Consider the following 25,285-nt stretch of genomic DNA (forward strand, 5'->3'; position numbering starts at 1 on the left):
ATTAGTAAAAGCAAGTAAAAGGGAAGGAAGGAGATGTACAGGCCAAGGAAAAATAATTTTCCTTCAGAAATGGACTTCAGATGCTGTCAGGATACCCAGGTGGAAATGTCTAAAATATAATTAGAAACTGGAGTCTGAGCCAGAAATGAAAGCATAAATGTGTGGGTCTTCTATTTGTCTTCTTGTACAAAATATCAACAATAAAAAAAAATTGCAGTATCAATCTTTCGTGTTTGTATAAATCCTTTATTTTGGCTGGTGTTTTACTCTGTAAAAAGCTGCTGGAATGCAATGTACCAGAAATGGAATGGCTTTTAGAGATGGAATTTATTAAGTTAGAAGTTTACAGTTCTAAGGCCATAAAAATGCCTAAACTAAGGTACCCAGAGAAAAATACCTTGAGTCAAGGAAGGGCCATGTCTATCACGTGGGAAAGCTTGTGGCTGGCACCTGCTAGGCTTCGTTCTGATTCTGTTACTTTCAGCTTCTGGTGCTGGTAGTTTTCCCTCCAAGCATCTGTGGGCCTTCACTTAGCTCCTCCAGGACACAACTCTGGGCTCTTCTGGCTTGCTTCACAACCCATGGTAAGGCACATGGTGACATCTGCTGGGCTCTGCATCTCTAAACATCCGTGTCTAGGTGTCAGCTCTGTTGACACTCGAAGCATCATCAAATATCTGTGTCTCTTTCAGGTCTGAAGCAACTAATTTCCCCAAAATGTCTCTCCATTTAAAGAATTCCAGTAAACTAATCTAGACCCACCTTGAATGGGCAAAGTCGCATTTCCATGGAATAATCTAATCAAAAGGTCACACCCACAACTAAGTGGGTCAAATCTCCATGGATACAATCTAATCAAATGTTTCTACCCCAAACAATAGGTCTGCCCACACGAGACTGGATTAAGAAAGAAAACACGGCTTTTCTAGGGTACATAACAATTTCAAACTAGCACAGATGGTATGCATTTATTATTTTAGTCTTTGATAATTTTTCCCTAGTTAGTCCAATAAACTATCTTTCTCAACCAGTAGCAGAATTCCTGGAATCTCAGTTTTTCAAGACACTTTCTGGGTTGATACTTGCTTTCTTTCTGTCTGCACAACCAAGATATGGGAACAACCTTGAAGGATTGTAAGCTCTGTGCCAGGATACAGTTAGTCATCTCATTTCCTGCTATATTCTTAGTGAAACACCTAAGGTATTCAATAATAATGTCACATAGGTTGCAAATCAGAAAGAATAAGCAATGACTTTAAATAACCATACATAACCTAATAAAAATTATGCTTAAATGAAACTCATATTTAATGGAAATGTATCACCATCCAGTCACGTTGTGGCTTAATGTTATTATGTAATCTGCATATCCTGTGTATATATTCATATCAGGGTACTTACACTGTTAGTTTTCAGAGTACATGAATGAGGTCATGAATATTATGTAATTATAATAACTAATTATGAAAATGATTAAAAATTAAAGAATCCTTGCTAGACATTTCCTATAGCATGTGTGATATTTTCCTTTTATTAACTGTCAGATCAATCATAATTTTAAAAAGTCAATGAAAGCACTATCTGACAACAAAGTTTGACTTAGACAATTCCTTGTTGTTCTAGTTTGCTAGCTGCCGGAATGCAATATACCAGAAACAGAATGGCTTTTAAAAAGGGGAATTTAATGAGTTGCTAGTTTACAGTTCTAAGGCCGAGAAAATGTCCCAATTAAAACAAGTCTAAAGAAATGTCCAATCAAAGGCATCTAGGGAAAGATACCCTGGTTCAAGAAGGCCGATGAAGTTCAGGGTTTCTCTCTCAAGTGAGAAGGCACATGGCGAACACAGTCAGGGCTTCTCTCTCAGCTGGAAGGGCACATGGTGAACACGGCATCATCTACTTTCATCAAGCTTTCTCTCCTGGCTTCCTATTTCATGAAGCTCCCCGGGAGGTGTTTTCCTTCTTCATCTCCAAAGGTCACTGGCTGGTGGACTCTCTGCTTTGTGGTGCTGCAGCACCCTCTGCTCTCTCCGAATCTCTCATTTTCCTTTTATAGGACTTCAGAAACTAATCAAGACCCACTGAAATGGGTGGAGACATATCATCCACTAATCCAGTTTAACAACCACTCTTGACTAAATCCCATCAACCAGGGAGATGATCTCATTACAGTTTCAAATATACAGTTTTGAATAGGGATTATTCTACCTTTAAGAAATGGGATTTATATTAAAACATGGCTTTTCTTAGGGGGCATACTTCCTTTCAAACCAGCACACTTGTCAATTTAAGAAGTCTTTTCCTAAGAAAGGTCATAATATGTATAAGTGATTACTTAGTTACTAAAGTCAATGACTTACATAAGTGGTTACAGTATTAATAAAAATATTCTGGAAGTAGATGGATTTAGTCAAAGTGGTCATATAATTTATTGTCCAAACGGGGACACAAGAGGATAAGAAAGAGGGCTATATTAATATTACAATGTGGCACACTGGTGTTTACGGTGGCAGTATTCATGATTCCCAATTGTGGAGGTAGCCTGAGGGTACAACGATTGAGGAAAGGAAGGGGCAACTGTGGTGTTTACATACAACAGACTACTGAGAGGCTGCAAGAAGGAATGAAGTTGTAAGGCATGCAACTAGGTGAACGAAATTAAGGACAGTATGTAAATAAAATGTCAGAAACAAAAAGGCAAATATTATCATGCCTCACTCATATGTATTAGCCATAATATACAAACTCAGAGAATTGACGTTGAGAGCTTGGGTTATCAGGTGGAATCCACTGTAAATGTTTCTAGATTGCAAGCTTTTACAGCAGCGACATATATTCAGGAGTTGGAACTGATACTTCTAAATTCTGAGATACTAAACTATTTGTATAAACTGGTTGTTCCCTGAAACCTGGAGAATTTATGTGACACCTAAGACTCAAATTTAGAGCAGTGAAGCTATGAAAGTCAGCATTATCCCATTCAGCAACTGATTAAAAAGCTGAAAAAGGGATGAGACTTCATTCAGGAATCAAATAAAGTTGATCTGGATAGGACTAAGGTAAATCAGAATACTGAATAAAGGATAATATTGGCCATATTTTCAAACTTCAACCTCTGGGCGAGACCAAAGGGAGAGAGGTTTATTTGGTGCAAAATTTTAATTTTGGGTAGCACATTATCTAACTTAACTTGTATGGTCAGTTTACTTGAACACCATAACTACATGGAATGTTGAATAGGGCGTGAGATCTTGTTGATTTGTATAGGTTATTGTGATGTCCCAATATATCCCAGAGTAATTTGGGCAGTGAATAAAAAAGTATTTGCAAAGTCCTTGGGGGACAGTGGAGAATGAAGGAAACACTCAACATTCCCATCTGGGGAACTCGTGATATTCTCACAAGCAGTGTGCTCTAGTTTGCTAGCTGCCAGAAATGGAATGGTTTTTGAAAGGGGGAATTTAATAAGTTACAAATTTATAGTTCTAAGGCTGAGAAAATGTCTGAGTTAAAACAAGTCTATAGAAATGCCCAATCAGGCATCCAGGAAAGATATCTTGGTTCAAGAAGGCCGACGAAGTTCAGGGTTTCTCTCTCAAGTGGAAGGGCACATGGTGAACACAGAGTTTCTTTCTCATCTGGAAGGGCACATGGCGAACACGGCATCATCTGCTAGCTTCTTCTCCTGGCTTCCTGTTTCATGAAGCTCCCTGGGAGGCATTTTCCTTCTTCAGCTCCAAAGGCCGCTGGCTGGTGAACTCTGCTTCTCGTGGCTATGTCATTCTGCTCTGCTCTCTCTGAATCTCTCTCATTCTCTAAAATGTTTCCTCTTTTATAGGACTCCAGAAACTAATCAAGACCCACCCAAATGGGTGCAGACACTTCTCCCCTAATTGAGTTTAACAACCACTCTTGATTAAATCACATCTCCATGGAGATGATCTGATCACAGTTTCAAACATACAATACTGAATAGGGATTAGAAGAAATGGCTTCCTTTATTAAATGGGATTAGGATTAAAATATGGCTTTTCTAGGATACAAACATTATTTCAAACCAGCACACAGTGTGTACAAACAATTCAAGAGGCTGAGCCCTTAACCTTGGGCTTGCCCCTATGGAGCTTGTTCCTGCAAAGGAGCAACAGCCTGCTGATAATTACGCCTAAGAGTCACCCTGAGAGCCTCTTTTGTTGCTCAGATGTGGCCTCTCTGGGCCAATTTGGCAAGTGAACTCGCAGCCCTCCCCTCCCCCAACATGGGACATGCCTCACAGGGGTGTAAATCTCCCTGGCAACATGGAACCTGACTCCCAAGGATGAGTGAGGACCCAGCATCAGGGGAATGAGAGAGCATTCTTGACCGAAAGGGGAAAGAAATGAGACAAAGTCTGAGTGGCTGAGAGATTTTAAACAGAGTTGAGAGATTATCCTAGAGGTTATTCTTATGCATTATATAGTTATCCTTTTATAGTTTATGGTGTACTGGAGGGGCAGGAGGGAAGTACCTGAAACTGTAGAGCTGTGTTCCAGTAGTCCTGATTCCTGAAGAAGACTGTCTATATAGCTTTTACAATGTGATTGTGTGATTGTGAAAACCTGTGCCTGAGGCTCCTTTTATCCAGGGTATGGAGAGACGAGTAAAAAAAAAATAATAGGAGGAGATAAAGAGTGGAAATTAGGTAGACTTAAGTACCGTGGATGAATGAGAGGGAAGGATAGTGCGTAGGGGATGTATGAGTTCTTTTTTCTTTTATTTTTTATTTATTTATTTTTTTTGAGTGATACAAATATTCTAAAAATGATCAGGGTGAAGAATACACACCATGTGCTGATATTGTGAGCCACTGATTGTATAATCTGGTTGGACTGTATGTGTGGATATCTCTCAATAAAAATATTTTTAAAAAAATGACAGTGTGGCAACAGGCATAAACTGAAACTTAAGACTACCTTATTTCTAAGACACCGCATTTTGGAAAAATGCATATTGAAAACCAATACAAATTGCAAAACAGAAATTTTTAGCTTTAATAGCATTTTAAGAATCGATGAAACTGAACAACTAAGTGTATTTTATGTCAATTCTAACCATTAAAAAGCAAAAATTTGAATCTACATATTTCTGAACTCACTCAAAATATAACCTATCAAATATGCTCAGAGAAAAAGAAGAAACCATTTTCTTGAATATTATTGGATTTAAGAATTCAAAATGGAACACTGGGATGATGACAGGAGTTAGAACTGTGTCACTGGTTCTATCACAATTTGAACTCTGGACAATTTTAAAATAACTTTAAAGTTAGGTTTGTGTTTTGTAAAATATAGCATTACTGATTTTTCTGTTTCCTAATTAGCAAAATCCAAATAATTCCTGATCAAGATAAAGTCTATCTCTTAATTCCCAATTTTGTTTTTCATGCTTTCTCCTTCTGTTTATTCTATCCACATTGCCTCCTACACTGTTCTTACAGAAACTAAGCATGGAAAGCAGTGCTGTTCCCAGACTCTTGCCTTTAACTGATCCTACTGTTTCATACTCTGCAATTTCTCTATCAACAGCTGAGTGTACAGCAGATATTTATTCCCTACACAGCAGCTCCCTAGTCAATCATAATTTTGGAACTCCAGCACTGTATATATTGAGTGGTTTTATTGATTTTCTTCATTGAATTTAAACTTAAAGAGCCTTGACAGTACACTTAAGATTTGTGTATATCTCTGTAAGCTTTACCTAGAAGGAATTTTTTTTAAAAGGGAGAGAAAAAAAGTTCTGTAGAAAAATGTTGAACTTAGCTAATGATATACACGTTAAAGTGTTAGAGATGAAATATTCTGACAGCTACAACTTAATTTGGAATGCATTAAAAACAGATGGCTCATAAACATGCATAGCAAGGTAGTGGGTCTTTGGGTATACAGTGTATAATTTTAACTTTTCTGGAAATTTGAAAATTTTCAGAACAAAATGTTGGGAGGAATTCATATTAAAGTTCTATATTGTGAGGAGCCAAACGAGAAAGTGAGTAGAATGAAAAGTAATGTGATTGGCAGATTTTAAACCAATTTTACAAATAAAAACATAACTAATCTTTCTTATTTTATTTTTGTTCTTTTGTTTTTGTATACGTGTGTGTCTTTTAACCAAACTAAAAGCTAAGAAGAACATTTTACATAATAGCACTAGACTAGGAGTCATTCAAAGTCACTCAATGACATTGAGTGGAATGAATTTAAACTTTCTGTACTTCAAGTCTCTAACTTAGGAGATAATCCTCTTTGTAGAGTTATTTATGAATACCAAATGAAATTAAAAAATAAACACTGTAATACTACACAAATTGAATACAACAGTTCCAACAGAGTTAAAAAAAAATGTCGATCTCATTACTATTAAATTTAGGTCAGAAATTCTGACACAAACACTGACATTCAGAACTCAGCCCTTTGGCTCAATGACCTGATTTAATACCAGAAAGACCTATATATTATCAGATTTCTTCAAAATTTTCCCAAAAATTACAAAAGAAGTAATATTAATCAGGGGTGCTGAAATCCTCTTGATACCCCACTAAAATGATGGTAGAGAACTAAAGAAGGTATAAACTGACAAGGACGAATAGAATGGGAGAACGAAAAAATGACAACAGATTAAAACACATTTTTGGAAGATGGAAAGCAATGGAGGAGTTGGAAATGACTTAACAGTTGAGCAGAGAAAGTTGTAGGGGTTGAATGAAGAAAAGACATGTATATACAACCAATGCAGTTGCATCTGACATGTGGGTCAGATATAATCATACCTTATAAATATACAGCTCATGCCAGCGTTGCTGCACATATGGTAAGTTTTTCTTTTTAATTAATACCTATTTTATCAAAGTAAGACATGCCCAACATTTTAAAAGTCAAATATGTTAGTACTATAAGGCATCTAATAAAAACTGTCTGTTCTGCACCTCCAAATCCTCAATTTTGCTCTTTAAAGGCAAACATTTCTACTATTTTAGCTATATTTTTCTGCATTTCAAAAGGTATGTCTTGATTTTAAAGTTTGGATAGCTCCTCTCTATCATGAGAAATAAGGCTTTAACTCCCTTATGCCACATTCCATTTCCCTTTCCATCGCCTTCCAAACACTGTGCTATCATTTTTGCTTAAATAAAGAATTAGTATTAATATTATGACTATAGAAATATTGTTTCCTCCTGGGCAAGTAGCATACTATGAATATTTCCTATCTTGTAAAACTTTTTGGTTTTCTTGGAGATAATTAAATTATTTATTCAAATCCATAATTTTCTTTTCAAACCCTCCAACAGAACTGTAAAATCTCTTCAATATTATTCTGACATAATCAGCCGCATCATATCATCAATTGCTTCTCCTTTACTCCTGCAGTCATTCCTCCCATGACTCTGATCTCAACTAGCCGCTGCCTCCGTCTGCTACCAACTGTCCTCCTGGGACCCCCAACGTCTGTTCTGGAAATTCGTATTTCTAAAAAACTATTTCACCACAGCTTTCAAAAACATAAGCCTGAAATTGTTTGCTGTATTCTCGTGAATTTTTAAATCTCTACAGTATTAGACACCCTTTTCAAGACAAGTACAGCTTATTTTATCTTTTCTTCTGTTTCACTTCATCTATTCTTTTCAGAGTTTATATTTTATTATCTAATGCCCTACTTTTTGATCATTGAGCATTTAAAAGGAGTACAGCAAAATGGTTAAGAACGCTGGTTCTGACTTTCTCTACTAACTAGCTCTGGAGCTTGAGCAAGTCATTTAAACTCTCTGTGCCTCAGTTGCTTCATCTACACTTATCTCATAAAATTGTGCTGATAATTAAATGTATTAACACATGTTAAGGCTATTTAGAGTAGTGCCTGACATATATTAAGTGTTCAATAAACATTAAACATTATTTGCATTTTGTTTTTTATTTTTATTTCTTTCCTTCCATGTTCATTTAATTTATTCAATTTCTTGTGTTGAAACGTCTTGAGTTTTTTTAGTTGAATGTTTAACATTTATTTTCAGCATTTAAATGCACTTAACATTTAAGCCTATAGTTTCCATCTAATATTAATTTAACTGCTATATCCTATAAAGTTTGATGCCTATATCCTATAAGTTTGTTCTGTTTTATGCAATACTAAGTATTTCCTAATTTTTCTAGAATTTTATCTTTTAACTCATTGGCTATCCAGAAGTTTCATTTTCAAATCTCTAAATGTACAGAATTTTAATGACTACTTTTAATTGCTGATTTGTAATTTATTTTCCTTGTGGGCAGAAGGAGGTCTGTATTATATCATTTTTTAGAATTTATTAAGAGTGTCTTTGTGCTACTACTAAGCGATCAGTTTAATAGTTTTATGTGTCTGAAAATAATGTACAGCATTCTTTGTAGATCTACAGATGGTTCTACTGATCAAGCTTATTTACCTTTGTAGATCAAATCTTTTATAGTCTTGTTATTTGGGGGTTGCTTTATCTATTCAGTTCTGAAAGGTATATTAAAAAATAACCTACTAGGATATTTTTTTCATGGCTCTGTAAGATTTGCTTTACTCGCTTAAAGGCTATGCCTTTGGTACTTATTTGTAAAGTTTATTTCAAATTGTCTTATTTTTTCTAGTTCTTCAGACACAATCTCCTGTTTGCTATGCCTCCTAACCCTCCCTGTGTAGCCTATATCTTTAAAGGGCTGGTATCTCTATGTGCTCATCTTCAGTAGGGTTTCTCTCTATGGAAGTCCTAAATCCTGGGCAGTGGGAATGATTTCATGCTTGCCTTTTCGGTTTTGAACCAATCTCATGTTAATTCCTTGGTATGTGGATCTGTGGAAATTGACTGACAAAATGAACTCAAATCCCCCAGTTAACCTGATTATGGCCCCAAAACTGTAATTTCTTGTGCATCCAAAATCCCAGAGAATAGGTAAGCTTTTTTGTCTCCTGCCAGAAGCAAGGTTGAGTAGAATTTTTCTAGTACCTGATTCAGGCTAGAAAATCTTTCCTGATTTCCAGTTTTAAGTAGGTGATACAGCAACTGTTCCCAGAGTGTTCAGTACTAGCCCAGCACTCTGGTTCTAATACTCTCATGATCAGTTTTGGCTTTCACTCATGTCAGCCCTTTCCTTATTTCTAGCACCTGAGAATTACACATTTGGGGATTTCAAGTTGGTTTTTTTTTTTACATATAAAATATTTGGTTATGTTTTATTTGACATTTCTAAGTATTTGGCATAAGGTGGGGCTTCTGCTATGTTGACCAGAAAAGTATTATAATTTTAGAACTGTAAACTAGCTAAGGAAAGTTGAGGCAGAGCTCAAAATTAGATTTTCATAGAACACATTTGTGTTAAAAGTCTACATGCACAACAAGCTCAGCCTCCTTTCTTAGTTCAAAATTTGGGTACTTGCCAATAGAAGATAAAAAATCAATTAGAGGGTAGGCCATGGTGGCTCAGCAGGCAGAGTATTTGCCTGCCATGCTGGAGACCCAGGTTCGATTCCCAGTGCCTGCCCTTGCAAAACAAAAAATCAATTAGAGACAAGATGAATAGCATTCTCAAAGGTAGGATTCTAATCAAGTACAAACCATGAAGTCTACCATATGATGGGAAACAAGAAGAGTTTCGGTATTTGCATATCAGATAAAAGCACCCAACTAGGGTAGAGTATTTCTAATATAAATTGACATTAATGGAACTGATAACAAGAAGACATGTTATACCATACTTAAAAAAACAGGTATAAGTAAGACTCTATGACCAAAATCACTACCATCACATGGACATGATTTAACACCAGACGATTCTATTACATGAGGGTGATGAAATGCCTGAAAAATCAGGCCTAGAAATTTCCCAAGATTAAAACAATACTCACTTCCTGAACTTAAGCATTAATGATGCTCTTGAATTGGGCAGTTGAAAAATACAAATCTGAATGATTCTTTGAAGAGGTAACTATCATTAAATCCATTTCAAACAATAGGTTCCTCAGCATCAAGGAATTGAAAAACCTTCTTGACCAAAAGGGGAAAGAGAAATGAGAGAAAATAAAGTGTCAGTGGCTGAGAGAGTTCAAACAGAGTCAAAACGTTATCCTGGAGGTTATTCTTATATATTATATGGATATCCCTCTTCAGTTTATGGTGTATTTGAGTGGCTAAAGGAAAGTACCAGAAACTGTAGAGTTGTGTTCCAGTAGCCTTGCTTCTTGAAGATGATTGTATGAAGATATAACATTTATAGTGTGACTGTGTGAATGTGAAAACCTTGTGTCTGATGTTCCATTTATCTAGGGTATGGACAGATGAGTATAAACTATGGATTAAAAAAATAAACAAATAATAGGGTGAACAAAGGTTAAAATATATTGGGGAGATTGAAATAGTAGTGGTCAATGAGAGGGAGGGGTAAGGGGTATGATATGTATGAGTTTTTTCTTTTTCCTTTTTATTTCTTTTTCTGTAGTGACGCAAATGCTCTAAAAAATGATCATGGTGATGAATATACAACTATAAGATGATAATGTGAGCCACTGATTGTACACCATGTAAGAAATATTTGTATGTTAAGAATGTTTGTGTTTCTACATTGTTTTGTCAATAAAAATAAAAATGAAAAAAAAAACCAGATCCCCAAATGGGGTTTGTTTTACTTCTAATTCTGAGTTAAATATATATATATGTACTGTCATCAGCAGCATCTCTTCTTTCCTAACCTTACCCCACCTCCTCCTCTTTGTGGATTGTCTCGGCAGAGAATGTGGTGAAGGAATGAAGGTTATGAGTACCAAGAGAGTCGAAAGCCTGCTGCCCCAAATTAAGAAAGATTTCTTAATTCAGAAAAAAAAGTGCAAAAATAATTCTTCTAGACCTATAGACAAAATTATCTCCCTGATCTACGACTTTCCTCTTTATTCTCTTTCCAGAGTTATGGGAGCAACCTATCATCAGTACAACACACAAGAGTTAGTACCTGAAAATAACAATATCCTTTTACCTAGATCATCTTGTAGTATCATTTGAAAACTAGAGATCTAATATCAGGATCTGGTGAGTTTCACCCCTTTCATTCTTCACGTACAAGAGCTACAAAGTACTTTACATAAATATAATCCATGCAAAACCCCTCCAAGATGGATCATATCATCAATTCACAAATGAGAACACTAAGGCTCAGAATTAATAAATGATCTACCAGGCAAAAAGCAGAACTGGAACCTCAGTCTAAGTCTGCCCACTCTCAAAGCTCATGCTCATTGTACATCATCATGTTGCCTCCCTTACAGAGAGTTTCCCCTCAAGAGTATGGTCTTTTGGTTGGTTGGTTGTTTTTTACTTTCAGAGGGGCAGAAAGAGGGTTGGTATTAAACATAAAAACTTGATTAAATAAGCATCAGAGATTTTTAAAAAGTTAATCCCACCTCTCTCCCTCCACCCCATATAACATTAGGTAGTTAATTTTGCACGTTTGTAACAAGAGCGAAAGAAGAAAAGGATGGCTGGAAAAGGGCACGGATCTTCCCTAACAGATGGCACAAGATGGATGGACATATACAGTGAGGCTAAAACCCATCTTAAAAACTCTCCAGACTCTGTACAAACGATTCTGTTCTAACAGAGATGCTCCTTCAATCTTTGTAGAAATGAGGGCTTCAATCTTACGATTCAGAGCTTGATTTTTAGCATTTCATATGTCTAGGAGTCTATCTACTGAGGATACATAAATATGATTATTAAATGCTTAAACTAAGATATATATATGTATGTACACACAAGTATAGGGGGCAAGGAGGGGAGGGAAAAACATTCAAATTTTAATAAAAATTTAACACAGAGAGGAAGTAGGAATTACTAAAATTTGATTTAAACTAAAAGTTTATTTTCTATATATTTTATTTTTATTTTTTATTTAAGAAAACAATACACTTAGAGCCACCAAAACTTGGTATCCTAGCTTAACCACAGGCATATTTAGATATTTATTTCCTATATATTTTAAACTGCCACTGTGGTAGTTACGTTCAAGTGTCAACTTGGTCAGGTGACGATGCCCCATTGTTCTGTTTTTGTGGACTTAAATCATCAGTACATGAAATTCATCTATGGCTGATTACATTTGCAGTAGTCCAAGGGGAGTACCTTTCACAATGAATAAGGTTTAATTTAATTGGCTGGAGGCTTAAAAGAGAGAGGTCAGAAGAGAGCTCAGCAGCTCAGCATACCTCATCTCAGTACTCACAGCCCAGCAGAGATGTTGGAGTTGCAGAAAGGAATCACTCTAGGGATAGACACTGGAACCCAGAAGTCAGGAGAGAAGGCCAGCAGGTGTCCCCGTGTGGCTTCCCACGTGACAGAGAAGCCACACGGAAGACTAGCTGCCGTTCCTCTGAAAAACTATAAAGTTTAAACTAAATAAATTCCTTTATTAAAAGCTGATCCATCTCTGGTGTGTTGCATTCTGGTAGCTTTAGCAAACTAAAACAGCCACTAATGTAGGCCATGTGATCAAATTAAACTATCTCACTTTATTTTGGTTGCTGAATTAAATGCAAAATTACAACAAAACACTGAGGAAAACAAGCACACTTTAATAATCCCAAGCACAGTTAAATATTGTTCCTTATCTTACTTCCATTTTCTTCCTTCCTCTAACAGAAAACAGAAAGTTCTAACAGCTCAAATAAAAGGTTATTTGGATACGATTTCTTTCAGTAATGAAAAATAATTTCAAAATTCTTACCATCGTGAATTTCATATGCCAAACTTGTGATCTTCTGAGTAATAATCATCATTGGGCTGTGACAGAATAAAAAACAAATATTTTAAAAGAAGAAACTTAAAACAGTATTTATGAAATAATAAAACTTTTATTCTGTTAACTTGACTAAAAAATCCTGAAATTTTATTTCTATGTTAAAATTTTTAACACAGAAAGGACCTCCAGGGAATATCAGAGAGATAACTCCAGGGCTACTGTGTTTGGGGAAGGTATACTGGATAGGGTGTATCTGGTTCTTCTCCCTTGCTCTAAAAAAGAAAAAGAAAAAAGTTCTCATGAAAGAAGTCTTCTCTAAGGTAGTCATCTAATCCAAACTCCTTACTCTATGCAATATAAAAACGAGGCCCAGAAGTTATAAGACCACACACAGAGAGGATTAGAAATAGACCCTGGGCTTCTGATTTTGACTTAGTACTTTCTTCAATATATGACGATGCTACTTTTCACCTCAGGGCTGGACTTAAAGGTGAATAAGTTGCCTGGGAGAATGGGAATGGGTATAAAATTAATGGAGTTTGGGAGAGAAATGTGTGAAGTGGAGAACAGGAGAGAATGAGAGAAATAGAGGAAAAAGCAAAAGGCAGACTTGTTTTCCTGTTCTGCAGGTTAGAGTTGGTTAGGTCGTGCTCAGGGCCCTAGTCAATTAGACTACATAAAGCACACAAATCAAGGTATATTTTAAATATAAGAAGACTTTAAAGTCATATTAACAAGTAAAAAATGACAGTATGTTTTTTCTCTTATTTTCTAATCTCTAACTGAACAAGAGAATTAGAAAGAAAGCAAAATCCTCATAAGAAAACCACCAGCATACATTTTTCTCCTTTTAACTATTACATTAACTTACAGAACAAAGAACCTTCAGTTATTTATGTTTTAGAACTGTAATAAAACCCAGAAGTCATGTTTTGCCTGCAGGTAGAAGGTGACCTTGGCAGGCTAGAGCATGGCGCCTCTCAGCCAGCTATTCCCCACTGCAGCGTGGGGTATGCAGAATCATTCCCTTCTGCAGACAAGGAGAAGGGGACCAGAAAGTCCAGGAATCAGCAGGCCAGAGGTTCAAATCCCAATACGTCTAATTCTAATCCTTCCACAAATCCACACTGCTCGGAGAATGCAATTACCGTATCAACTGTTACCTTTGACAAAATATCAGTAAATTTAAATACGTAAGAAATGTCGGGACATGGCACCAAAGGTTTTAAATATTCCTAACACTGGAAATCAGATCTCAGACTTGGGCTCTTCAGAACTTACCCCTCTAACTCCTTACCTAACAGGTAAGATCACATAACTATTGTCAGATGATGATAATTCTTAAACCAGAAGTATGCAAGGGAAGAGATTTCTCTTAGGTCCCCTTAAAAATCAATTTTTGCATTTATACCACTCACTCTCAGGAAATTATTCCTTAGCCAACCTAATCCCCGAGGTTTCTTGGGAGAACAAACAGTTGCCATTTCTGTTTTGCAAGATATTCTTCATGCCTATGAGGATTATTAAAATGCCCTCTAATTTCCATTTCCTTGGGAAAAAGAATCATTATCTTTCTGAACCTACCTCACAAATTCTAATTCTCCTCCCGGATTAGTTTACCAATGAATTACAAAATCTCCTTCGATTCTAATTCCCATATCACCTTAAAACATAATAGAAACTGCTGATAGAATAATTATTAAATTTATTTTTGTCAATTCGGTAACATACTAAGCTGTTAAGTACACATATATGAGATGTCCAAGATATACAAATATTTGCTTTTTGAATGCATGCCCAGAATGCGTTCTTTTATTCTTTTTTCAGAAGAAAAAAAAGAATAGCCCTCATTTAAAAAATAAGTTATCTACCTCAGCATATTCCAGTATTTTGAGATTTATCTGTATTATCCTACTCTTTCAAAATGCAAATACTTTCTGAAAGAGTTTGACCTCATTTAACATAATTTATTTAATTAGGTAATCAGATCAATAACTAACCAAAAACAGGAAATGGGATCCCTGTTTAGAAAAAATGAGAATTAATTTTCGAGAGTGATAGACAGGACAAGGATAATTGGAAGAAGGTTTAGAACAGAAGAGGGAGATGAAAACTCAAACTTATTATGTTGCAGCTTTATCTAAGACCGCAGAGGTTGCTGATAGGCCACAGAAAATTACTGCCATCTGTATTAGTTGAGTTAAAATATCAGATTATATTTACAAGACTACTTGTTACAACTTTCTTTTCTAGTGCAGACCAAAACTGGAAAGGAGAGAGAAAGAAAGGGGGGATCAAGTGTTATAGTTTGGGTTCATGTGTCAACTTGGCCAGCTGATGATGCCCAGTTGTCTGGTCAAGCAAGCACCGGCCTAGCCATTACTGCAAGGACATTTTGTTGCTGGTTAATAAACCAGAAGGCTGATTTATTAAATCATCAGTATGTTGACTGCATTCGATTACATATGCAGTCAGTCAAGAGGACTGTCTCCTGCAGTTAGTGATGTTTAACCTAATCAGTTGAAGGACAGATCGGCAATATTTCATCTAATCAATCAACCAACCACTTTAAAGAGGAAATCAGAAGAGAGAATCTCTCTCTGTTTCAGTCAGCCAGCCTCTCCTGGGGGATTCACTGAAGACCTTCACTGGGAGCTGTCACCTCACAGTCTGCTCCATGGAATCTGCTCTTGTGCATCCCTACAGGTGCATGATACACCTTTACAACATCTCATATTTACAGATATCTCCTGGTTCTATTTCCCTAGAGAACCCTGACTAATACAGGGGGAACTAATCCATTCAACACTGAAATTGCATCTAGTATAATTATGTCATGTATATCCTTATCTCTACCTAATTTTTGTGCCTAGAAGGAATAGTCTAGAGGTAAACTGTTCAGGGCTGGTATAACTGCCCAAAGAACCAGATTCTTCAATGGCTCCTATGCCCCTGCATCATGGTGTCCATCTTCCAGGCAAGAGGAGAAGACCAGGGGAGGGACAAATGGTACATACCAACTGAGTCTGCCTTTTAAAAGGTTTTCTGGGAAACCCCACAAAGCATCCTCAGCTTATAGCTCATGATCTCTGGGAAGTCAAGTGCAAGTATCCTTCATTCTCTAAATCTATTCAGTTTCTAAATTCAGATAAGTGTTCAGATAGCAGCTTCAGACAATTACCACATTATCTGAATGTATTCCATTTCTAGGTTTCAACTGGCAAATACACTATTTGGTTCCTGAATTATGAGAGCAAAAGTTTGGATACAAACAGAAACCACTATTTTAACAGGAAACACTGCCCCGTAACATGATGAAAGGCAGAATGCATACTAGGTAGGCATATAACACCGTATTTCAGAATTGAAACATGGATAAATGCTGACAGTCTATTATAATTTTGTCACTTGAAGAAATTTTTTTTAAAGTTGAAGCCATACAAAACTATAAAATCATAACTGTTTTTTAAAATTCCACTGGAGTTATAATAAGCATGTGAGTAGGTTTGCCAAGAATAGCTCCTCCTATATGAAACGCACATATCAATCAAGTACACCTGTAAAATACAAAGAATTTCAGTGTGGATATAATATAGATAAGAATATTTTTAATACATTTAATCCTGCAAGTAGAATTACAAATCAAACCACAGTTCTGCTAATTTTCCCCATAGGATGGACAATTAGGTTTTGTTCAATCTTTAGCCACAAACCATATTACCACACTTATTTTTAATTATTTAATATTTAAGACTACATTAATGAATGACCTTTGAAAATCTCAAAAATAACAATTCAAAAATTTCATTTGATTTTAGAGGGATATATTATTCATCAATTGCCCTCCTACTATCAGGAGCACTGACAAACTGGCATAAAGTGAGTACTTGAGAAACAGATATCTTAATTAACTTTATATTTGGAGTCATCTAACTCCAAACTAATTTAATATCTTACTTTTATAGTCTAACATTCTCTTGAAATAACTCTTCTAGTTAAGTAAATTTTTAACCTTTAGTATAGAAAATTTGTAATATAGCAAATATAAAAAAGAATCACTTTTTGTAAAAGTTAATTAAATTATCCCTTTATGTACAATTAGAGTATGTAAAATCATTTCAAGTACTGTAATACTCTGATACCCACTCTAGTTGGAAACTCATTTTCACTTATCTTTTTTCTTTTCCTTTACCAGAGCCTGCATTTAAATTCTGTGGGGTTTTTTTTTTTTTGGCATGGATTTTTATGATTTTTACTGTGGTTCTATCTAGTATAAAAAATCCTATTTCATAATTAATTTATCAAGTGTCAGAATCTCTGACTTGGTCAGTTATAGTTAATCTATGCTGAATGATGGGGTATTATTTAAAGGAAAATAAAGAGCCCCAGACTTCAATTCATAGCTAAAACCTTAGTTTAACACAAATTTTTATTTGAGAAGTAATATCCAAAGTCTTATTTTAACAACAATTAATTTAATACATTTCACAGTAAACAGGGTGGCAAATCTTAATATGTTCAACTATTTCACTATGACTAAATATTTTTTCCCATTTATTATTAGCCACAGTTTAATATATGTTTTTGGAGCAAGAATAATCTTTATGAAAATATAAACTTGTTCATGCTATCCCTTTGCCTAAAATCCTTCACTCTCCTCACAGTGCACTTGGATTAAATCCTACTCTTCACAAAGTCCCTAAAGATTTTGCATGATCTGCCCTACTCACCTCTCAATCCCAGAATACGTCACTTTCCCTCTCACCCGCTAAACACCAGCCACAGTTTGTCCTTTGTTCTTTGAATTCAAATTCTCTTACTACCCAGACTTTCCAAATGATGCTCTCCCCTTAAACTGCTCTTCCTGGAACTGCTCTGTAAGAAGAGCTTGTTCTTCTCCAAGTCCCAACCTAAACCCACTTTGTACAAGAGGCCCCCTGGACAACTCTATTTCAAGCAGCTCCCACTTCCCAAATGCACACGTTCACACATACACATACACATACGCCTAGCAACACACACTCTTCATTTCATCTCAGCTTCTTGTTTGTTTTCTTCAAGGTACTTTTCATATTGTAATCATTTTATTTGTTAAATCACAGTGGTGGTTCTAAAACCTGCCTTTCCTTTTTAGAAAGTCCATAAACAGAGAAACCTAATGGTCTTGCATCATCAACTCTTCAGCAAATAGCACAGTGCCTGGCACAAAATGTGTGCTAAGCAAGTGTTTTAAAACATACCAATAAACGGAATCTTCTAAGTGTCTGGTCAAGATTTATTACTCCTTCTGTAAGTTAATTTCTACACATGACCATCTGCTCATTCTTGTAATCAAATGTTCATTCTTCTTTCACCACAAAAAATCATGAGCTACCTATCAGCAGGACGACTGCCTTACTTCTCTCTGTACCTTCAATATCTGGCACATAATACATGCATATCTCATTTTATTGTGCTTTGCTTTCCCGAGCTTCACAGATACCATGGTTTTTTACAAATGGAAGGTTTGTGGCAATCCTGCATCAAGCAAGTCTTATCAGCATGTTGCCATTTTTCCAATAACATGTGATCATTTTGTGTCTCTGAGTCACATTTTGGCAATTCTTGCAATATTTCACTTTTTATGGTGATCTATGATTAGTAATCTTTGATGTTATTACTGTGATTGTTTTGGGTACACCACTAACACATCCATGTAAGACAATGAACACCTGCAGGGTTTGAGAGGATTAACTCCAATTTTGACAGAAATTCTACTGTGGGTATAAGGCAATTCAACAGCATTGCATGCTACTGAGAAATTTTTTGTAAAGGAATGGTCAGTCAATGTGGCAAATTTTACCGTTGTCTTATTTTAAGAAACTGCCACAGCCTCCCCAACCTTCAGCTGCCATGACCCTGATCAGTCATCAATATCAAGGCAAGACCTTCCCCTAGTGAAAAGATTGTGAATTGTTGAAGGCTCAGATGATGCTTTTAGTTAGCAAAGTATTTTAAATTAAGGTATGGGTATTGCTTTTCTAGACATAATGCTATTGCACACAGTAGACTACAGAATAGTGTAAACATAACTTTTATATACACTAGGAAACCAAACAATTTGTACAACTCACTTTATTGCAGTTATGTGGACTGTATCACCATAAACAGTATCACTAAGGTATGCCTGTATATGCTCAAAGTACTGACTGATTTATAAAATGTTTTATCATCTTTTTGTTTCTCTTATTAGTGGTCATTAGCCATAATAGAAATCCTTCTGTTTTAAATTGAGCGGTAAGTTTACTCCTTCTAGTTTGACCTGTAACCAGGGAGAAAGTGAATCTGAGGGTAGAATGACAGAAAACAAAATTATTAGAGTGACTATGAGTAAGTATATTATAAGTGAAGGTAAGAAAATGATACAGGGAAAAGTTCAGTAAGGAATAAAAAGACTAAAGAGAGCTCAGAAAAGAAAACTGGAGGGAAAAATGAAGATGAATTCAACTAAAAGTACATGTATGACTGGGAGACAGACTGGTGGGGAAGAAAGAAAATTCTCACCCTGGTTCTATCCAGAACTTAAAATATGGAAAAAACACTTATAAATGAAAAAAATCCAACATTTTACAAAGAGATTAACTGCAGTGTAGTTTTTTTGACAGCAGCAATTAGAGCAACTAAAAATTATTTCACTTATACCTTTACTGACATTTTAACTATCTGTTGACTTTGCATCTAGTGAAGTCTCCAATATCTAATCCCTTCCCAGGTCCTAAGAAAGTCTAGAATAAATTGACATAAATCAGGATGAACCTCCTGTTTCTCTAGGGTGGAGACTCAGAGGTAGAGGGAGAAGGAAGGGGAAGGAGTCTGATTTAGAACTTCTACCTAGTGAGGTCAGGACCTTGAGAGGGAGCTTCCTTTCTGTTATCAATGACTACATCATTACACCTAAAGTGGAACTACAGATAGCTTCTACCAATGATTCTTTGCTAAGAATGTGTAAAGATACAGAATCTAATTGTTCAAACTAAATACTTCAACTGATGGAACAGTTCCAGCTAATATACAAAAATTCTAATATGAAGTAAAAAACAAGATTTTTTAAAACAAAAGGATTTAAAAAGTTACTATATATACTTACATGCATTTGTTTTTCTCCACAAAGAGTGAGAATAGTAAGATTTGATTCTCTCACACAGGAAAACCCAACTGGGGTTAAACATTATGACAAAATGAATGGTAAAAAGAACAATTACCTTTCTCGTTTGTTCCATTATTTCTAGGAGACTGTTAAATTCAAATGATGCCCGTATGTTAATGGTACAAAGCAACTAGAAGCATCTACTAAGTAAAAGGTCAATTTGTCACCTGGATACAGGTAACCTGACCACAGAGCAAACTATTATATTACACTCTTACTTATCTCTAAGTACAAAAGTACTCTTTCATCTACATTCTAGGAGTCTACCACTGGTACTCTTTCATTTACAAACAAGAACCACCAAAAACAAATAAAGCCCCCTTGCCTAATATGCAGATGAATACGCAGTGAGAGATGACAGAAAAGGATACTGGTCTCTTTCATTCATTCACTCACTTACTCCCTCATTCAGAAAACAAACATTTAATGAGTACCGACAGTGAACCAGGTACTGTTCTAGGTGGTGGAGATAAAGTTGTGAATAAGAGACAAAGTCCTTGCTGCCATGGGACTTACACTGCACTGAAGGGAGGTGGACAATATATAAACAAACAGGTAACTATGCAGTTTGTGAGATGTTGCTAAATGCTATGGAGAAAAGTGAAACAGGGTAAGAGGAAGAGAAAACGCCAGGATACTAGTAGGAACTGGCCCCAGCGTGAAGGTGACATCTAAACAGAGAAATCAGGGAGCAAGCCATGTGGACATCTGGGGGAAGAAAATTCCTGGCAAACAGAACAGTAAGTTCAACAGTCCATAGGCAAAAGTCTGACAGGAATGTCTGAAGAGGCTCATGTGACTGAATTTGAGTAAGGAAGGAGGATAGGAGCTGAAGTTGAAGACACCGGTACCAGGAGGTCTGATCTACCAGGGTGCTATGAGAATATCGGATTTAATCCGAGTGATATGGAAAACTATTTGTGGGTTTTAGGCAGAGAAGAAACTCGGTTTTGAATTACTGAGAAGCAATTCTGGCTGCTGGGTTGCACAAACACTGTGGGGTGCTAGGAAATGGGGATAAGGAAGCTAACATTAGGCAGGGGAGGATGGAGGACTGATCAGGGCCATAGCAGTACTGATGGTCAGAAGTGATCTGAGGTATGTTTTGTGAGTAAAGAAAGGTTGTGATGATGATTTGATGATAGGTTAGATGCACGTAGAACTGATGCCACCAAGGTTTTTGACCAGAGCAACAAACCAGAAGGATGGAACTGAGTAAAAAGAGGAAAAATGCCGGAAGAACAAATTTGGGGCCAGACAAAGGAAATCAGGAATTCAGTTTTACACAAGCTCAGTTTCTCAGTGCCTACTGGACGTTCAGAATAGGCTGCTGGATAAAGAAGTCAGGAAACCAGGTTTAAATCATTCTAACACATATCAATTGTTTAAGAATAGGGTGTTATTTAAACTTTAACTGTAGTTTGCCTAGCTATAAAACGGAGATAATGCTACTGTGTGCATGAAATAAAATGGCAATATGACAAATATTTTAACAAGTACTTGAGACACAGATGTTTGATAAAAACAAGCTCCCAGCTCCTCACATTCATATCTTCATGTAATAAATACTGAAACTGCTACTAAACATAAGGGACTAAAGGGATACAACAATTAATTGGAAATCACTGTTTCTGAAGACACTTTCTCTGCAGAATAGGACATGAATAGACATGTAAATAACTATATAAAAAAGTGTTAGGGGCCAAATGAGCTATTCAAAGAAATGTGTAGAGATGGGAGACAACTTCACACTGAGAGAATTAAGGGGAAAACATCTCAAATAAAAGAGTCGCTTATCTGATCCTTAAAGATTGGGGAGCCTTGGGCCTGTAGATATGGTTGGGAAGGGCATTCCAAGTAGGGGGAATAGCAAGACCAAAGGTACAAACTGAAGAGAGTAGTTATATATGGCTACAGTGCTAGACTATTGAAGAAGAAAGAACGGATGAGACAAGGCTGAAAAGCTAGACAGAAGGCCAGGATAAAGGAAATATATTTTTTTAGAACCTTAAGAAAACACTGCACATTTCTGATAAATTTCATTATACCACACTGCTTTGAAAACATGCATGTAATCAAAGGAAAAGGCCTGGGTAGGGAGAGGAAGAGACAACTCAAACTATGTAACAAATTCATGTCTATTTAATCTCGGTAACCTGAACTACATTAGCAGTGGTAGCTAGAAACCATGGTTCTTCTAACCAAATGTAGGTCAAGATATCGGAGGCATTCCCACAGAAAGAAATAAGATAAACGGAACTCCAGTGTTTAGAGGGCAGGTGAATAATTTACATCAGCCCTATTTAAAACATAGCTCTTGGGCACAATGTGAGAGAAGGATTATAAAGAGCAGTAAAGGACCTTCCATGACTCATTTCATAGAACACAAAATGATACCTAAAATTAGACTCCTAACTTAAATAAGGTCTCCCAAAAAGGCATGAGGAAAATGACATTCACATCTGTAGCTTATAGACTGAATGGTCTACCACTTTTTAAAAAAAAATTTTATTTATTTGTCTATCACTTTTTATGCTTGTAAAGACTGCCACTTACAAAGTACCTAACTCAGTCTGTAAGTATATGGGAAAATGTGCAGGATATACTCAAAAAACCTTAGCCAAATGAACACATTTGAGTAACTAGTAATACAGCAATTACTGAATAATAAAAGTAATAAAATATCTGGTATCATCTGGTGAATTAAAAAAATCCATTCTGGTATATATCCATAGTTTGAATGGAAAATCATTTCACATCTTTCTTCCTTTTTTTTGTGCTAGATACAGTAAGCTACCTCTTAGGCACCACAAAAATCAACTTATTTTAATCAGGATTTATTATTTCCCTGCCAAAAGATCTGTCAATGCTTCCATCTAAAATGTATTTATTTATATATATGAGGTAAATTTTTAATTTTATTTTTTATTTCTGAATGTCCCAATTTTCCCAAATACCCATTTATTGAATATTGAAGTCAGGCTTTCCCGCAGTGTACCATTAGTACCATTAGTATTCTGTATATTTATTTCCCAGAGATCCCTGGCTCTGTTTCAAGGTCTCCTATTCTTGTTCCCTTGGTTTGTCTAATCCTGTGTCAATACCACAGTATTTTAATGTCTACTGCTTTAAAAAGACAGTATATTTTATGTTGAATTCATTATTCTCAAGAATGTGTTGTTCCAGAGAAACTATTCAATGAAATTATTCTCAATCCCCTCAAAATTCCAAATTGAACTGCATCACACTTACATATTAATTTGAGGGGAATGAATATCTTTACAATTCTGGATTTTACTGTTCAAAAAAACAGTATGATTTCCAGTTAGTCTTCTTTTATGTCCATTGTAAAGTTTTACAGTTTTCTACACAGAGATCCTGTACAATTCTTTTTATATGTTTTCCCATATATTATACACTTTTTACTTTGTTTTGAAACTTGCAATCTCCTTTGCAAGAGATCTGTGCTTTTGGGTTCAGATCAATAGGGCAGCTCAACACAAAGGATGAATTACTTTAACAATTCTCCCCTTCGCAAATATTCAACATTTTATATAGCCATGGTATTTACCCTAATTGCTCCAGTTAGGATCTTTTCTGCTCAAATTCATAACACACTCAATGGTTGCAAATACCTGAATATTTATCAAGAGGAGGGCCTTCTCTGTTCTCTCTTGTGCCCTTAAAAATAGAGTCCTCAGCTTAAGTGCCAAGATGGTCTCTGTGCCAGTTTGAAGACATTACACACCCCAGAAAAGCTATGTTTTAATCCTGATTCTATCTTGTGGGGGAACCATTCTTTCAATCCTGATTCAATATTGTAGGTGGAAACACATGATCAGATTATCTCCACAGGAGATGTGCCATGTCCAATTGTGGGTATGACCTTTTGATTAGATGGAGATAAGACTCCACCCATTTGAGGTGGGTTCTGATTGGTTTACTGGAGTCCTTTAAAAGAGAAAACATTTTGGAGAGAGCTCAGAGCAGAGCTGACACGGATGCCGACATTTTGGAGAACAGAGATGAAAATGTTTGGAGATGCTTGGAGCTCAACAGACATCACCATGAGATGTGAAGCAAGCCAGAACCTGGAGATAGCCAAGGGAAGCCAGGAGATGAAAGCCAACCTCAGAGAAGCAAAGTGGGGAAACCCAATAGGAACAGAGGCTGAAAGCAATGGAGCACAGGAGCAAGGGACCAGCAATACCAGCCACATGATTCCCAGTTGACAAGCTCTTCTAAATCCATCGATTTAAGGTATCTTTCCCTGGATGCCTCAATTTGGACATTTTTATAGGTTTAGAACTGCAAATTTGCAATTTATTAAATTCTCTTTTAAAAAGCTGGTCCATATGTGCATTCCATCAGCTTAAAAAACTAAAACAATCTTCCTTAGCTAATTCAATTGTGTCCAAGATTTATTAGTTCACTAATAATGGTCAAATGTTTTTTCCTAATGAATAAAAACCATACTTTTAACTTGGGAGTTTTGCAACCAGGTTCTGTACCTTTTCTTAGATGTGCTATGTTGAGCGACATCACCAGCCTACTGATCTAAGACATCCCCTGAAAAAGTCTCCCTGCAGAAACAACAAATAAGGCAAATTCCACTTGAGTGAAACCATGTAGGATGACAGAGACTGGAGAAGGACTGAATTTAACAAAAAGAAAAAAACACATCAGACAAGGTAGAAGATCCAAGTCCTGGACCTGCCAGTTTGGACCTGACCCATCCTCCTTTCAGTCCTGCAAAGTTTAAGAGTTGCACAGAGGTAGCACAGCTGGAGCCCTCCTGCAAGAGATGCAAAACATACAGCCACTCAAAGAAGCAACTTAGAACACTATGCACATCTAGGCACAGGGATATAAATCCACAGAGACCCAGGGAGGATTGCAAGCATCTGATTAGCACATACATACAACCAGGCTCTCGGAAAATAAAAGAGACCATGGCAGATATGTGGTTAAGGGGTTTACGCACTCAGAGCACATTCTACTTGTGGACCACCTAAATGAAAAAATGGACCTTTCTGGATTGACCCAATCTGGCTCCCCAGGGGTAGTGGGGGGTACGTTAATGGGGAAGAAACCAGAAGCAGAAAAGCCTCACAGAAAACAGAAGGACAGGGGAGGAACTGAACTGCTGTAAGGCATGATGGGTTCCAAAACCGGAAACTGTGGGGAGGGAAAGAAGCTAAACAAATCATATGAGCCAAGGAGAAAATTCTGCACAAAGGCAACCAAAAAAGATCAAGATTCTCAGAAAGGAAACAGTGGAAAGGAAGTTTTCTCCTACAGGTTAAATGACTGCACATAA

General features: G+C 36.3%; 1 protein-coding gene across 3 annotated transcripts in view; it reads right to left on the reverse strand.

The window, feature by feature from the left end:
- The window catches only part of MBOAT2 (membrane bound glycerophospholipid O-acyltransferase 2), a 217,050-nt gene that overhangs the window by 51,196 nt on the left and 140,569 nt on the right, over positions 1 to 25,285 (reverse strand). For all 3 annotated transcript variants that reach the window (XM_077153131.1, XM_077153133.1, XM_077153132.1), the window contains one exon: positions 12,765 to 12,820. In XM_077153131.1, coding sequence (XP_077009246.1) covers positions 12,765 to 12,820 — 56 coding nt within the window. The remainder of the gene's footprint in view (positions 1 to 12,764; positions 12,821 to 25,285) is intronic.

Source organism: Tamandua tetradactyla, chromosome 3 (genome assembly GCF_023851605.1).
Source record: "Tamandua tetradactyla isolate mTamTet1 chromosome 3, mTamTet1.pri, whole genome shotgun sequence".
Taxonomy (NCBI): Eukaryota; Metazoa; Chordata; class Mammalia; order Pilosa; family Myrmecophagidae; genus Tamandua; species Tamandua tetradactyla.